Source organism: Epinephelus moara, chromosome 9 (assembly GCF_006386435.1).
Source record: "Epinephelus moara isolate mb chromosome 9, YSFRI_EMoa_1.0, whole genome shotgun sequence".
Classification (NCBI taxonomy): Eukaryota; Metazoa; Chordata; class Actinopteri; order Perciformes; family Serranidae; genus Epinephelus; species Epinephelus moara.
The window spans coordinates 2,918,037-2,935,002 of NC_065514.1; the positions used below are offsets into that span (position 1 = coordinate 2,918,037).

The following is a 16,966-nucleotide window of genomic DNA, read 5'->3' on the forward strand; positions in this document are numbered from 1 at the left end:
TTGTAGTTTACTGATGTATGAACAGAGGTTACATAAAACCAGAGTGACCGTCCTCTACTGACCAATCAGACTGCAGGGTTTCTAGCTCCACCTTTTAGTACCAGATCTGTGTGCTAGGTACCCCAACAGAGGGGGGACCAAACATGGGGACGCTAAGGAACGCTTCTGTTGGTACCATCCACAACTCTCACTGTGGAGGCAGAAACAACACCAAACTGAACTGAACTGAACTGAACTGCTGGGTGGAAACAGGGCTGAAGTGTCTGACAACATTATGGAGTCTGGTGGGTTTGGTGATGGTGATTTCAGGGCTGTTTCTGTTTAAACAAAAAGGATCTTACTCTTTAACACAAAGCTCTATCTCTGTAGGGATCCTTTCATAATGTTGTCGAAAAAGTCACTCTGTACTTTTAAGTAAAAGTATTAGTTTCTTGTAAATTCTATTGTAAAAATGCATAAAAATAAAAGTCCCTACATGTACTTATTCAGGGCTGAAAAAAGTCACCCAGGTGAAAATATCAGACACAAAAAGTTCTCCTCTAAAGATGCACGAGCTGATCATCAGCCTGAGGTAATGCAGTGACAGACAGACCTCAGACGTGCAGAGAGAACAGCGAGGATCAATAATCCTGATGGTTTAAGTGCTGCTGCAGACTGAAAGAGAGCCTTTATTTATCAAACAAAACCTGCTGCTTATCTTGTTGGTTTAGCAGAGAGCAAACAGTCAGACATTTCTCACAGCGGGTCCTTCACCTGTGCAACACCTGTCTGAGTCACATGAAACTGACAGGATGATAAGGCTTTATTAATGTCTTTATTCAGAGGATAATAACAGATGACGTCACTTCTAAGTGTGTACAGAGGCACAGTACGTCTAACTCTTTGACCTGTTTTAAGTATTTATGTGCTGTGTATCACACTGATAAGTCAACGTATCAGTAGTCCTGGTCTCTACGAACAAAATGAGGCATCAGGTTTGGGTGTCACCTGCCCATTGGGACTGACCTCCCAAAAAAATCTTAACGTTGTCATTTCAGTAAATTGCCAAAAAACGTTAATGTTGCCGTTGGAGTCAATGCATGGGCCAAACATCAACTATTCCACATGTAGGTGATATAATCCATCATAAATCTTTATTCACATCAAATGTTCCTTCACATTCAAACAGCCTTGGTTCTACTGAACAAGACAATGTGCAATCATATGTATTTAAGTCATATTAAGCCAAGAGTGTTTTCTATCGTCTGTCACATTACAAACAAAAAAGAAAAGAAGAAAACCCACTATGCAGAATTCATCATGGATTCAGGTTCCTTTTGGCTCTGATAGGCTAATAATATATTAATAAAAGCCTTTACTGCTGTGAAACCTACATAAAATATTAAATACAGAAACGGCACTGGATAAAACAGAATCTACAAAATCTGAATTACGGCCTATAATTCATAGGGATTATATATAACTGTTCAGCTGTCTGTCAATGCATCTAACAATACTCATATTAAAATCAATAATCTACAGTTGAATACATTTAAATGTTTGACTTTATCTTAACCACCAGATCACACCATCAAAGCTAAGCTACAAAAACCCCCCAGAATGCTTAGCTAGTAACGTTAGCTTGTAGCAGAAGTAGTTTAGCAGGAGTTTTCTTTTCACTTTTAACTTAATTTTGTCTAATTTAGTCGTAAAACCAACTGTAGATGTTTTAATAAAATTGTTTCGTTACGTATATAAGCAGATGAAAATTAAGTTTAGTATTGTCTTTAGCTAAGGCTAGCCATGACTAACTCAACAGCTACATTAAAATCAATGTTAATCTACAATTGCATCAATTTAAATGTGATTTAAAGGTAGCTTAACCACCAAATTACACAAATAACGCCAAAGCTATGGCTGTTACTGATGCTGTGCTAAGTGTTAGCTTGTAGCAGAACTTGTTTAGCAGGAGGTTTTTTATCTATTAAAACTTGATTTAGCCTAATTTAGTTATGTGTAAGAAACATCTGCAGATGTTGATTTATAAAATGGTTCAGTTACATTTAACAGCGAGGGAGAAACACCAAGTAAATGTAGCTTTAGCTTCAGCTAAGGCTAGCCGAGGCTAACTCACATATCTTGATGTATGCTAGCTCTCTTGCTTTAGCTGTTTGTGATTATTTTACAGTCTTTTTCCATTGAAATGTTCTTTGTATAATATTTTAAAATGTTTAATATTTTTATAACAGATGCCTAAAAGTCGGATTATTGTATTAACCCAATTTTGACGAAATATGTAGCTAGCTAGCTAACGTGCTTTGGTGTATGGATTTAAGTATTAACTGAATTCAGGTTATTATTAAGGCCTGATACATTTGTTTTTAGTCACATGTCATTATTATTATTATTATTATTATTATTATTATTATTATTGTTGACACAACAAAACAAATTGAATATACCTGATAACAAACTAGACTCGTGATATTATAAATGAGCACGCGGCATGTTAATCTGGGATCACAGTGAGATTATAAACCAGAAGAATTACTTTGGAGTCTCTGCATTGATCTGCTCCAAAATATGGCAGGTCACCATAAACAGCTGCCACAACAACATTTGATTTCATCATCTGAATCTGTGTAAATCTGCAGAGATAATAAACAAATTCAGGGTATTATTGATCTGATAAAAGGAGGTATTAAACGCAGGATAATCCCGAGGCTGTAGATCAGTGTGTCCGGTGTTCAGTCTGTGTGATCCAGTTGTTCTGAGATGATGTTAATGATGATGTAGGTGTGTGAACACTTGAACACATGATTAATTATTAAATAATTATCACAAGCATTAGTTGCAGCTTTATAATCACATTCAAATCGGTAAATGCTCCTTTTATTGGAGGGATTGGATGCAGAGGGGTGTTGCAGTGCTTAGGGGCCTTTACAGATTTGTTTATTTGTAATTTATTTCTTGCTCTCTGTTTGTTGGTATTTTCATGTCTCCCAAAAACTTAATAAAATGTTAATCATTAAAAAAAAATAGATGGTTTACACCCAAATGATCAACTATTTATAGGTTTACATTATGTGTTAACAGTTGAATAACTACTAACTAAAGTTTAACTATGAATTTGAACTTTATTGATCTCAGATCTTTCTCAGTCTGGTTTGTTGACGTTCACTCGTCAGCACCTCCCAGTGTGGAGAAGATGAAACTGTGTACGTCCTGGGTGTGATGGTCTGCACTGATTTTCTTTGCCTGTTTCCTGATTTTGGGGGTGTCTAAGTCCTGGAGACTGTGTTAGCTGTGGCTCTATGAAAGGGTTAGCGTGTTTCCCGGCTGTGTGCACAGTCACTCAGGATGTGTTGGTGAATGTGTGGATGTGAAATTTTCCCATTGAAACATGACCTCAGCAGGGACACGGTGGAAACAGACACACGTACAGAAACAGTGTTAAACAGGAAGCTAAAAATATCACACAGTCTTTTACAGACAGCAAGATTAAGTTAGGCTTTTTCCTAAACACACCTCCTCCTCCTTCTAACAGCATTTTAACTGTGAGCAAACAATGGGACATTTTAAGCACATACAAAAACATCTATTTTATTATTAGTGTTCATGTATTTCAAATTTATTGTCATATTTTTATATTAATTTGTCATTTTACCACACAGCGATGCAGTGAAGTTTGTTTCTCCGTCACGCTACACACACATAGAACATATATACAAATATTTAAATTAGAATAGAGTAAAACAATATAAACAGTAACTTGTAGACATGTACTTATTTGATGTGAATTTGATTTGGTTTATTTATTTAAAACATGTTAAAATTAAAATAAATTAAAGGAAAAAACACTGAACGAGAGAAACAAATAAAATCAACAGTTATCCTAAAGCAAATTCTCATAAATAACATAATTAAATATTATTTAATATTTACATGTCTCTGAATAGGAGCAGGAAATAGTCATATCGCCCTACTCATTCTTTACAACCTCATATATTTTACTATTAATTTTAAATCATTTTCCTGTAAAATATACTATGATAAAAAAAATTATATATTATTTTATTTGTTTATTTTATATATATATATATATTTTTAATTGTATTTATTTATTTTCCCACCTTGTTTATTAGTTTCACATTTAAGAAAATCTGTATACACATTTTTTTTTTCACCCCCAGGAAACAAACACATTCTAGTATGAGATAATGATGTGCCCCCACAACAAAAAATAAAAACATTAAAAGAAATTAAATTTAAAAAATGAAATAAAAATGTTATATATATATTATGTAGATATAACCTAAATAATAAGACAAATTACCTCACGCCATTCTGCCAACCCGTCCTTATCACTACTCCTTTTTTAAAAAAAATTTTGTTTGAATTCTTTAAACTTTTCCTTAAATTTACCCCACAAATTAAAATACACATCATCTTCACAATGGTTTCAATTAAACTTTCTTCCCGGTCTGAGAGCAGTTATTGTATGTTACACTGAAATAAACACTTTTATTTTGTATAAATATAAAATTATTTAGACTTTATTTCATTATTTGCTCTGTATTATTTTTTATGGTGAAGCCAAACCCCTGTTGTTTAAACAGAAGGACTCTGCGCCCCCTGCTGGGCCTCATGTGACTCTGCAGCACTAAGTCAGAGTGAAGTGTTCATGTTCACTGATGCTGAGATGGTAAAACATCCTGATGACCTGTCGGTGTGGTTGTGTTGCAGGTGAGCTGCTGAGCCAGCCGAGGCCCGACGGTCTGACCGAGATCATCTGTCCAAAGAACGGCTCGGAGCGGGTCAACGTGGCTCTGGTTTACCCTCCGACACCCACCGTGCTCAGCCCCTGTCTCAAGTGATCCGAGGGGGGGCCGGCTCGTCTCACTGTTTCACCAGAGCCTCCACCTCCACCTGTACACCCCCCCTCTGTCAGCCTGCTTCATGCCCCCACCACACTGAACTGAACCTCCTGAAGGCAGCACGCTGGATCACTGCCTCACATGTACGTACTCTGGACCGCAGTCACACTTTCACTTTTTACTCTACTGCCAGATGAACATACATGTGGTATAGTCCACACTTATCTTAGAGGAATAACTGAATAACAAATTATAACAATGGCAATAATAATAATATAAACAAAGAAACAGAAATGTTATTTATACTTTTTAAATATTTGTCATTCATCTGAGAACGACAAATCTCAGCGAACACGCAGCTGAGGACTAAAATATTTCTTCTAATGAGACAAGTTCATGCAGACACATTTAACAGCAGCTCTGAGTGATCACATGATTAATCACATGTGAGATCAGAGCAGGAGCAAGCCAATCAGAGACAAGAATTTAACCTACATCTGCAGTGTATTCCCATACATACAGACGTATGATAGCTAATGAATTAGCATCTCACAGATTAGTGCTCCTGCCAGTCTGGTAAGGGTTAGGAAAAGAAACATGGTTGGACATTATCACATTATGTACTTAACACAAAGTTACATAGCTTAGGTGTAGGAAAAGAAATATGATTGGACGTTAACATGTTACATATGTAATGTAAAATATATACTTAACATAAAGTTACGTTGGTAAGGTTTAGGAAAGAAAAGTTACATAGGTTAAGTTTAGGCAAAGGAACATGGTTGAGCATCGTCATGTTATGTACTTAACGTAAAGTTACATGTGGTAGTTTTTGATAAAAGAAAAATGGTTGGACATCATCACGTTATGTACTAAACATACAGTTACATTCTTAACATAAAGTTATGTAGGAGTAGGAAAAGAAACATGGTTGGACATCGTCATGTTACACACTTAACTTAAAATTATGTTCTTAACATAAAGTTACGTAGTTTAGTTTAGGACAAGCAACATGGTTGGACGCTATCACGTTGTGTACATAACGTAAAGTTACATACTTAACAGAAAGTGACATAGGTTCGGTTTCGAAAGGAAAAGTTAAACAGGTTAAATTTAGGCAAAGAAACCTGGCTGGGCATCGTCATGTTATGTACTTTAAGCAAAGTTATGTACTTAATGTAAATTTACGTAGGTTAGGTTTCAGAAAAGAAAAATGGTGAGACATCATCACATTATGGACTTAACATAAAGTTACATACTTAACATAAAGTTACGTAGGTTAGGTTTCGGAAACGAAAAATTGGTTGGACATGATCATGTTTTGTACGTAACATAAAATTTAATATTTAACGTAAAATTACTTAGGTTTAAGAAAGAAAGGTTTCATAGATTAGATTTATAAAAGTAAAGTTACGAATATTACGTTTAGGAAAAGAAACATGGTTGGACGTCATCACATTATTTACGTAATGTAAAGTTACGTACTTAACATAAAGTTACAGAGGTTAGGTTTTGGAAAAGAAACATGGTTGGACATCATCATGTTACGTTCTTAAAATTATGTTCTGAATGCAAAGTTACGTAGTTTCGGTTTAGGAAAAGAAAAACGGTTGAATGTTGTCACATTATGGACTTAACATGAAATAACATAACATAAAGATACTTAAGTTAGGTTTACGAAAGTAAAGTTAGGTTACGTTCAGGAAAGAAAAGTTTTGTGGGTTAAGTTTAGGCAAAGAACGTTACGTTATGTACTTTACATAAAGTTACATAGGCTAGATTTTGGAAGGGAAAATAGTTGGACATTATAACGTAACATACTTAACATAAAGTTACATACATGGTAAAGTTATGTATGTTAGTTTTAGAAAAAGAGGCATGGTTGGATGTCATCACGTTATGTACGTAATGTAAAGTTACGTTGGTTAAGTTTAGTCAAAGAAACATGGTTGGACGTTGTCATGTTATGAACACAATGTAAAATTACGTAGTTATGGTCATTTTATTTGTGAGAAATCCTGAATATCTCCAGCGGGACTGATTATGTGTAATACTTTCTGTGCTGTTAATTTCTTCGTATATTAATTTAATATGTCTTCTCATGTTGCAGGTTGTTCGGCTGTGTCTCTGATGTGTCATCACGTGGACATCGAACAGTATTTAAGGAGCACAAACTGTAGCATCAGCGAGGCCTCGTCCCTTTACTGACCCACCATGGTTCACACGTCTCTCAGTCTCTGGACAATAAGATGATTTTTTATTTTGAACTCTGAAAAGACTCTTTGAATCATTTCTACACGATGAAGCAAAAGTACAAACTTGTTTTTAACGCTGAGAAACTTGTTTAATCGTGGGCCAGATTTCTGCCAAGTGTCACCTCGGAGCTTTTTACTGGACTGAAATAATCTGCAGTATGTTTAAATGTGTGACCCCGGCTCTTTGTGTAAAGTGTGACAGCATGAAAATGTGTTGAATTTCAGTGCAAGAAGAGGAACTGCAACGATGTGTAAATATTTCTCTGGGCCTACATTTCAGGTTTGGAGGTGGGGCTGTGTCGGGAGCTTAGCTGTGATTTCAGATTTATTGAGAGGTTTAAATCCCAGCTGTTCAGATAGACACCACTCCAATGTCTGCATGCTATATATGAAGCTACAGCCAGCAGCTGGTTAGCTTAGCTTAGCATAAAGACTGGAAACAGAGGGAAACTTTAGCCGAATTAAACAAAATGTGACACATATAAATAAGATAACGTTTCAGTATCAATATGTAAGGTCCAGAGACAGTGTGGACTGGCTTAAGGGATTCTAAGTTTCACATCTGTACAGTCAATGAGGCTACAGCCAGCAGGTGGTTAGTTTAGCTTAGCATAATGGCTGTAAACAGAGGGAAACTGTAGCCAAATTAAACATATAACGTAAACAAATATAAATAAGTTAAAATGATGATTAAGTATCATTGTTTACTGTGAAGACACAGCGAGGAAAAGTAAAATCACACATTTTTAAAGGGAGATTTGTGACTTTCTTCAGCCAGGACCTGGTTAGCTTAGCTTAGCATATAGACTGGAACCAGGGCAAATTGTAGCCCAATTTAACCTAAAACAATAACAAATATGTATAAGTTAAAATGACATGTCAGTAATGTCCAGAGACAGCAAGGAAAATTAAAATTGCAGATTTTTGAATGGAGTTTTGTTATTTCTTCATCCAGCAGCTGGTTAGCTTAGTTTAGCTTAGCATAAAGACATGAAACAGGGAAAGTTTAGCCGAATTAAACATAAAGCAATAACAAATGTGAATGAGTTAAGATGAGTGTTCAGTATCAATATGTAATGTCCAGACACAGTGGGGCAAATTAAAATCACAGATTTTTGAAGGGAGTTTTGTGACTTTCTTCAGCCAGCAGCTGGTTAGCTTTGTTTAGCTTAGCATGTAGACTGGACCCAGGGGGACTGTGTAACCAAATTAAACATAAAACAATGACAAATGTGAATGAGTTAAAATGACATTTCGATTTCAATATGTAATGTTGAGACAGAATGAGGAAAATTAAAATCACAGTTTTTTGAAGGGAGTTTTGTGACTTTTTTCAGCCAGTAGCTGGTTAGCTTAGTTTAGCATAAAGACTGAAAATGGGGACATTTAAACCAAATTAAACATAAAACAATAACATATATGTTGTTAAGATGACATTTCACTTATTGGGGTTGAATAAGATCACGTATTCTACCTGAGCTCAGCGGAACCAGAGCAACAGTCAGGTTGAACTCAGCTGACAGCTGCTGTTTAGCCGAGCTAAGCTAACCAGATGCTAAGTGACACAGCTCCAGCTCCATTATAACAGGAGAGAGGTGCGATGTTCCTGCAGCAGAAAATCACTTCTCTGTGTAGAAGTTTGGTGGAGCGTGAGATGAACTGACGCAAAGATGAACTTTAATGCCAAGGATGTGGGAGCTGAGTGGAGATGAGATCAGATATTTATCCACAGCGTCCCGCAGGACTATCGACTGTACATAGAAGGACGAGAAGGCAAAGAGCATCAGGTGTTAGCTTCACCTCACCCCGTCTCTTCAGATTCATTTCTGGATGTTTTTTTCACTGAACTGTGTCGAGGGGATTTTTTTTGTCCGATGTAAATAATATCTTTATTTTTGTATGTTGACACGAGGTGTCGCCACTCTTTGAGCTTTGACTTTATTTACAGTGCAATGTTGTGCATGACTCACTGTGAGAGTGCACACGGGGTTTTATATGTAGCTGGTTCCAACATCTCACAGGACAACATGAAATACCAAATAAACCAATAACTGGCTTTAGTACCACTGAACTCTGCTGTCTTTGTTTTACACAGTGCATCTGAACACATGAAAATGTTGCCACTGTACGTCTCTGTAAAACACAGGTACGTTTCATACGTTTAATACATCAATGTTTCTAAAGTGACTGTCATCAGGAGGTGGAGGTGATGGAGGATGGTGTGACAGCGAGGAGAGACACCTGCCAAGCTGCAGACCGCTGGTCAACACCAACAACACAAGTGGTTGTTTTTATATGTAGACATCGCTGCGTTTCCTGCCAGGATAGTGCCATGAAGAGAGTTGGGGTTTTTTGGTTTTTGTTTTTCTTTTGTTGTTTTTTTTTGTTTTTTTACAACATCGATGCCAGGACAGTGCCACGAAAACTTTGTTTTATTTTATTTTATTTATTTTTTACGGTGCTATCACTGTGTCTCCTGCCAGGGCAGTGCTATGTAACATTCATTTAAAAAAACAAAAACAAAAACAAAAACAAAAAACACTTTATTTTTTTTACGGCGATATCACTGTGTTTCCTGCCAGGATAGTGCCACGAAAAATGTATTTTATTTTTATTTATTTAATTTTAATTTTGTATTTTTTATTTTACGGTGATATCACTGTGTCTCCTGCCAGGACAGTGCTATGAAACATTCATTTTAATTTTTTTTTTTTTTTTTTTACGGCGATATCACTGTGTTTCCTGCCAGGATAGTTTTAATTTTACAGCCTATAAAATGTCAGAAAACACTGAACATTTGTCTGTTAGGATTTTCTAAGTTTGTCCAACCATCAAAACAGGAAAAAGAAAAAACCTGAGACATTTATAAAAGTAAGTTAAAACAGGAGAGTTTTTTGCTTTGGCTTTAAAAATGACTTGAAATTAATATTCTGTTGATTGATTTTTAGTTCTAATGTAAGCACATAATGAATTATTAATCATCTAAATATAAAGCCTCTTTAAGTTTGTTTGTTTCTTGTACATTAACTGCAGCAACAGTAGTTTAACAGATCAGTTTGCACAGACTGTATATTGTTAACACAGATTACCGGAGACACATCTTCAGGCTTCATTCAGGTCCTCAGTTCACCTGCAGTCACTCAGTGAATCAACACTGTGTCACAACAATATAATGGACACACACTGTACACACCTGGATTTAAATGAAACTGCACAACTGTTGTAATAATGTTTTATTTGAATATGAAGCAAATATTCATTCATTATATTATCAGACTTATTATATTTGTTCATTATTTTTTAAATAAACAATAACAAATAACATCAATAACTTAATAGATAATAAAATGTGGGGCAATGTTCATATGTTGACATTACATCAAAAAATAAAAATAATAAAATAGATAAAATAAATTAAAAAATAAAAAGCAATATCTAATAAATACAATGATAAATAATAAAATTAAATCATAAAATAAATACAATGATAAATAATAAAATTAAATCATAAAATAAATAAAGAAAAAAGAAAAAATGTAGGTATTTTTTGTATGAATGTATATATGTTTACATTTTCATTTATTCTACTGTTTGTTTATTTGTGTTAAATATCACCGTTTATATCATATTATTGGTTAAAAAATTTTTTTTAAAAATAAATAACAAAAAGTAGAAACAGCGCCACCTGCTGTGTGATCACAGCATCACAGCAGTGACGCACTCATGTAGCTCCTCCTCCTGACCGGCAGGGGGCGGTAAACCTGTGCAGAGGCAGAAGAAGAGGAGCTCTGTCCCCGGCTCTTCCTCTTCCTTCCGCGGCCTCAGAGGTAGGAGACAAGTCCCGCATATGAAGACAACAATCTGCTTTAAATCTTATTTAAAACTTCACCATCCTGCTTTTATAACTCGCTGCGTTTTATTAACAAACCTTAAACACTTCAGATGAAGTTAGATTTCTGAGTTTGGAGGCGGGAATTCTGTGTTAATCTAATGTTAGTGAGGATGCCGGTTTGGTCGCTGTGACTGAAGCGTTCCGCCATGTTGGTTCTGTGTGTTAATATAACTGCACCAAACTGCAGAGTTAAAACGCTCATTTCTCCGCAGTACATGTGTCGTGTGTGTTTCATAGCGTTACCTGAAGTTTGTCGTAATTCTTTGAGTATTAATGGCTGTTATCAGAGCCGAACCTGAAGCTAGCATGAGCTAATGCTAACAGCAGTCATGAGGAGGGTTTAAGTCACTGTCTTTATATTAATTTAATGTATTTCTGATTTCACAGATATCTGAAAATGGTCCGCTACTCTCTCGACCCCGAGAACCCGACTAAATGTGAGTAATATTGAAATGTTTGGGTGTTGAACAACATGGCGGCTGTGATGACTTCTTAGGACACCTTTGGATTACACATGAAAATAACTCAGAAAGATCTGAGCTGCTGCATTGATTTAATATATTCAGTGTATATATATCTAAAGGATCTGAGGTTAATGAGGTCTATGTTGTGTTTGCAGCATGCAAGTCGAGGGGCTCCAACCTCCGGGTTCACTTCAAGGTAAGAAGTCTGAATTAAACTGTCACATGTGTCACTAACAGACCAGCGTATGTGGCTGGAGATTAATGCACCAGCTGCTCTGATATAATCATGTCTTTGTAATTATGATGCTTCATACTGCAGCTCAGGTTAGTGTCAGAAACTTTAACACTTGTGACACTTAAAGACCAACATGTGAAACCCTCTCACATCTGAAGACACTGACCACATTTACATGCTCAAAATATTCAGTTTTTTGCCCTTAATCAGAAAAAGCAGTGCAATGAGATAAGAAAAGGTACAGTGTGCATTAAAGGACATTTTAACAAATGTTAATGCACCAGAATGAGCTGAAAGGCAAGTTTTCATTGGCACTCCCTTTGCCAGCTGTTAAAAGCATCCTGGAAAAATAAAAATATAATAAAATACATCTTGTAAAACAAGTTGAAACATTATATTACAGCAACAGACACATCACATAATACTGTTACAGACAAACCTTACTGTCACATGTTACAGGTGAATAATGTCTATCAGTGTTCACAACAAGTCATTTCTTAACTTCAATGAGTGATCTGATGGAGACTCTTTAACTGTGGTGCTGAAATCCATTGATGCAGTGTCCTTTAAGGCCCTGACACACCAAGCTGACGGTCGGCCGTCTGTGAGCGTCTGTCGCCCTAGTTTTTGCGGTGTGTCCCGCACCGTCGGCACTTTGGCGTTGGCGGCTTTTCAGCCGATTGAGCATGTTGAATCGGTGGCGGAGCTTGTCAGTGAGAGAGATCACTGTGATTGGCTGTTCAGGTTTTATTTCCTCGCCCCTGTAGCGAGTGAATCTGCCTGTAGTGAAACCGGGGCTAACCGGTGCTTCCTCCTCAGGCTCCACTTCACTCAGCTGCCCCACAGACCCGCTGCTTCTTCACACTTTAACCTGAATAACAAACCGGAGCTAGCTGGGAGCGGCTAGCGGAGCGTTAGCCGCAGCATGACCGGAGGGAAGCACAGCCAGTTAGCCTCCGCTAGTCTCTGAGCTAGCCCCGGCTCTCCGTTTGGATCCAACCGGAGCACCGAGCCCTGGTTTGTTATTCAGGTTAAAGTGGGAAGAAGCAGCGGGTTTATCGGGCAGCTGAGTGAAGTGGAGCCTGCGGAGGAAACACCGGGACCGTCTGGATGTAATAGTCCGTGGAGGTGCTGCGGTGCTCGGCTGCACAGATAGGAAACCCCTCGGCTGACAGGATGTACCACTCTCTCACTCCGCTCTCTCTCACGCAGGCGCAGAACGTACGTGCTACTTGGCCGTCGGATGTAGTCCGTGTAGTGTGTTCAAATGCAACTGACACAGGGCGACGTGAGGCGACGTAGACGACGCAACAGTTGGCTTTCATCGCCGCTAGTTCTTTGATGTCGGTTTGGTGTGTCAGCACCTTTAGGAAATAAGGGTCTGGCTAATTACTGGTTTCAAGAAGTACTGTGGAATTAAAATTGACAGTTATTGCACCGTGTACATTTGCGTATCTGATCCGGGGAAAATGCAACTCGTCAGAAAATCTGTTTCAAGTTTTAAATACAAGAATAAAAAGTTAGTTTAACCAAAAATGACCCTTTTGTTTAAATTCTGAATGATAATACTGTGACACCATGAAACAGATTTTGAGACAGTTATCGAACCATGAAAGTCTCATACCGTGTCAACCCTAATTCCTACTAAGCTGTTCACGTCACAAATGAAAATTACTGTTCCACTAATGTTCCTGTTCACGTGCACTGACATATTGTGTATCACGTGGAACAGTTTGAGCTGCGTGTCATTTTGCATCTTCGCGTCAAAATAGGGTTTTTAAAAGGTTTTCCTTGAACCTTTTGAGCAGTACCTGAGTCTCAGGTGTCTCTACTATTATCTGGGTGCTGATGGTTTGTGTGTGCTTGTTTTTGTCACCAGAACACCCGTGAGACAGCCCAGGCCATCAAGGGAATGCACATCCGCAAGGCTAACAAGTACCTGAGGGACGTCATCGTCAAGCACCAGTGTGTCCCTTTCCGTCGCTACAACGGAGGCGTCGGACGGTGCGCCCAGGTGAGCTGCGACCGCAGAGCCACACGTTGGTGTTAGAGCTGCCGTGATGACCATCTTAGGACACCTTTGGATTCAAGATGAAACTAATCTTTTGATCTGAGCAGCTTTGATGCATGAACTCAGTGGAGTTTATCTGGAGGGAGAAACACCTCTTCTGACTTGTTGTTGTTGTTGTTGTTTACAGGCCAAACAGTTCGGCTGGACTCAGGGACGCTGGCCCAAGAAGAGTGCTGAGTTCCTCCTGCACATGCTCAAGAACGCTGAGAGCAACGCTGAGCTCAAGGTACGCTCCACATGACTTCATGTAGCTCTGTTTCTGCACGACGCTGAGACGCCTGATGTCTGCACCTGTTACATCACCTCCAGTTACAGCTTAAAGGGACAGTTCAGATATAATGAAGCAGGGTTGTGTGAGGTCTGACTAAAACAGAGTGTGGTCGTGTTGCATCAGAGCGAAGGACTTCCTGTATTTGGATCATGTGACTCAGGTGATGCAGATCGCAGTGATGACCATTTAGGACACCTTTGTATTAACCATGAAAATAAAACGTTGAATCTGAGCGATCTGATCGTCACTGAGTCACACTTAATGTCGGGAACGTGACGCTCGTGTCGGCCTGCGTCAGTGTTTATACCGGATACACAAATGTTTAGTTGTTAGATTTCATACTGTGTCTGACGGCAGTGAAGGTGACACAGTTCTGCTGAAACACTGAGTGTGACAGGTGAGGGATCATTGTCCTGGTGATGACGTCAGTCTGGACTCGCTGCTGTTTCAAACAGTCCAGAAATTAAATGTGTGAATCTGATTTATAGTTTTTGACTTAAATTTTTTTTAAAATCAGTATCTTTTAAAAACATATTGGAGCGTCCTCTGAGACAAATCATTTTTGTGTGTAATATTTTGCTAAAACGACCTCACTGAGTTTCTTTGAGGAAAAGATTGTTTCACTGTTAAGAACTGGATTTGTCAGAAGTTTGAACATCTGGCTGCGTTGGTGACGAAGATGTTCCTCAGTGTTTTGTTCCGCTGCTTGGCTGAAGGAGTTTGTCAAGACGAGTGCTCAAAGTGTTTAGGGCAGCACTGAGAGAAACACAATGTCGAGCTCACGTCATCAGGAAGGTCTCATTAAGCGAAAGGACACGAGGTGTTCAGGATCAGAATTGATGGCCGACATGGAGGCGTGAAGCCAATCAGTTCCTGATCCTGAACACCTCGTGTCGGGCACCATCTTGCTCACACTGGTCACTTTCAAAGTAAAAACATTAAGATGATTCATTTAGATTTTCATGTGTTTCGCAGTCAAAATGTGACGTTTTATCTACAAGTCAAGTTTCCATGGTAACACCTGAGAGTTTAAGTAACACCTGGAACAATCTGTCACCTCACAGGATTCTTCTGCAGTGGAAATGTTACGCACTGCTCCAGTAAATAGGACGAACTTTAGATGTGACTTTCTGACCAGCTGTTAGCCAGAAAGCTAACGTCACGCTAGCAAAAGTCACGGTTAACTGTCAAGTGAACAACAGTTGTAAGAGCGTTGTCGCTGACGAACGAGTCTCACACTCGTTTAGATTCAGAGGCAGTAACACTGCATACAGGTGATGAACAGAAATATAATCTGACTGTTAAAGAACAAAGCGAGGTGAATAGCAGACAGGATGTGAGATGATTCAGTTCAGAGTGGCGGTCTCCGTCCTGTGGCGTTCAGAGGACGAGACACTGAAGGACTGACGGTGGTCTCTGCGTTAAAGTCCAGCTCAGACCGAAGATTCGAAAACCGTTTTAGAACGTCAGAGAAAAGTGTCACACACACATTCTCACTGACTGATGAACTATGAATACAGTCCATCTGATGCTGGTGTTGTTTCATCACTGTAGCTGTGTACTGAGTGACTGACATGTTCAGGTGTCTCTGACCCGTCTCCCGGTCTGTTCTGGTCTCAGGGTCTGGACGTGGACTCTCTGGTCATTGAGCACATCCAGGTCAACAAGGCCCCCAAGATGAGGAGGCGCACCTACCGCGCCCACGGCCGCATCAACCCCTACATGAGCTCCCCCTGCCACATCGAGATGATCCTGACTGAGAAGGAGCAGATCGTCCCCAAACCAGAGGAGGAGGTGGCCCAGAAGAAGAAGGTACACACACACACACACACACACCCTGTGATACAGCATGGCTGCAGTGATGACATCTTAGGACACCTTTGGATGAACCATGAAAACAAACTGTTACAACCTGAGCAGCTGACCTTTAACACACGCTGACTTCCTGTTTGACCGATGCGTTTCTAACCCTGAGTTTTGTCCTGCAGGTTTCACAGAAGAAGCTGAAGAAGCAGAAGCTCATGTCACGGGAGTGAATATGAATAAAACTGAACTCGTTATATAAGTTGAGTCTCTGTCGTCTTTGTTTTCACTCCATCAGAGAAAACTGACACGATCGTTCATATTTTCAGTTTGTAACAAACGACTGAAGGTTTTACTTTTACTTCATCATCTGTTAATATCAGTTTATACTTGTACCATCAGACTCATGTGTTCACACATCTGTCACCAGTCACAGTAACTGGGAACAGACCAGCAGTGGAAGAAGTACTAAAACAATGGTCTTAAAAATACTGTTACAAGTAAAAATCCTGCGTTTGAGTAAAAGCACAGAACTCTGAGTATTAACATGTACTTGTGTACTTTCGGTACTTCATCACACAGACTGGCCCATTTCACAATAATACTGCTGCAGTGGTGGAATGTAACTAAGTACATTTACTCAAACAATGTATGAAAATACAACTTATAGATAAAATCACAAACCACGGCACACTGACCTGAGACGCTGATTTTATTGAGGGTGTGTTTCGCACATGTGGCGTCTCCAGGTTCACTCAGAGTCACAGGTGTGTTTTTCTTTTTCAGTATTTTCTCCTTTGTTCTTCAAAACTGTTTCTCAGGAGAGAGAATTTACAATTTATCCAAAAAGCATCAGAGTTTGTTTGGTGTGCAGTTTGATTTCTCTGATCTGTTTGGTAAAGTAGAGCCTGATCAGTATCTGACTATATAATGATGAGGTGTGTGTGTGTGTGTGTGTGTGTTCCACGTTTTTCTCCTCACTGACTTGGTCAATCCATGTGAAATTTGGCACAGTGGTAGAGGGTCATGGGAGGATGCCAATGAAGCAATATTACATCAACTGGCCAAAGGGGGGCGCTATAGCAACCCATTGAAATGTCAAACTTTGAATGGGCATAT

The 16,966-nt window shown here is 38.6% G+C and overlaps 3 protein-coding genes and 4 non-coding genes across 7 annotated transcripts in view; all 7 read left to right on the top strand.

Annotated features, from left to right (window-relative positions):
• Positions 1 to 9,172, top strand: part of mfhas1 (multifunctional ROCO family signaling regulator 1) — a 34,892-nt gene extending 25,720 nt beyond the window's left edge. Inside the window, exons 2-3 of the mRNA XM_050053817.1 lie at positions 4,726 to 4,999; positions 6,967 to 9,172. Of these exons, the coding sequence (XP_049909774.1) occupies positions 4,726 to 4,856 (131 nt within the window). The 3' untranslated portion in view covers positions 4,857 to 4,999; positions 6,967 to 9,172. The remainder of the gene's footprint in view (positions 1 to 4,725; positions 5,000 to 6,966) is intronic.
• LOC126396068 (uncharacterized) overlaps positions 1 to 16,966 on the top strand; it is a 737,953-nt gene that overhangs the window by 150,028 nt on the left and 570,959 nt on the right. The window lies entirely within an intron of this gene.
• On the top strand, positions 10,880 to 16,109 carry rpl17 (ribosomal protein L17). The gene is made up of 7 exons (XM_050053910.1): positions 10,880 to 10,938; positions 11,391 to 11,440; positions 11,623 to 11,663; positions 13,582 to 13,716; positions 13,901 to 13,999; positions 15,665 to 15,856; positions 16,033 to 16,109. Exons 2-7 carry the CDS (start codon positions 11,401 to 11,403, stop codon positions 16,078 to 16,080), a joined length of 555 nt encoding a protein of 184 aa, XP_049909867.1. The 5' UTR covers positions 10,880 to 10,938; positions 11,391 to 11,400; the 3' UTR covers positions 16,081 to 16,109.
• On the top strand, positions 11,480 to 11,547 carry LOC126396112 (small nucleolar RNA SNORD58). Its single transcript, XR_007570524.1, has one exon. It is a non-coding gene; the product is annotated as a small nucleolar RNA SNORD58 (small nucleolar RNA).
• On the top strand, positions 13,755 to 13,821 carry LOC126396109 (small nucleolar RNA SNORD58). Its single transcript, XR_007570522.1, has one exon. It is a non-coding gene; the product is annotated as a small nucleolar RNA SNORD58 (small nucleolar RNA).
• Positions 14,215 to 14,281, top strand: LOC126396113 (small nucleolar RNA SNORD58). The gene has a single exon (XR_007570525.1). It is a non-coding gene; the product is annotated as a small nucleolar RNA SNORD58 (small nucleolar RNA).
• LOC126396111 (small nucleolar RNA SNORD58) lies at positions 15,898 to 15,965 on the top strand. The gene has a single exon (XR_007570523.1). It is a non-coding gene; the product is annotated as a small nucleolar RNA SNORD58 (small nucleolar RNA).

Coding starts and splice junctions, on each gene's coding strand:
- rpl17 (XM_050053910.1), top strand. CDS start 11,401: ATGGTCCGCTACTCTCTCGACCCCGAGAACCCGACTAAAT. Junction 13,717..13,900: donor GCGTCGGACGGTGCGCCCAG/GTGAGCTGCGAC, acceptor TGTTGTTTACAG/GCCAAACAGTTCGGCTGGAC. Junction 15,857..16,032: donor AGGTGGCCCAGAAGAAGAAG/GTACACACACAC, acceptor TTTGTCCTGCAG/GTTTCACAGAAGAAGCTGAA.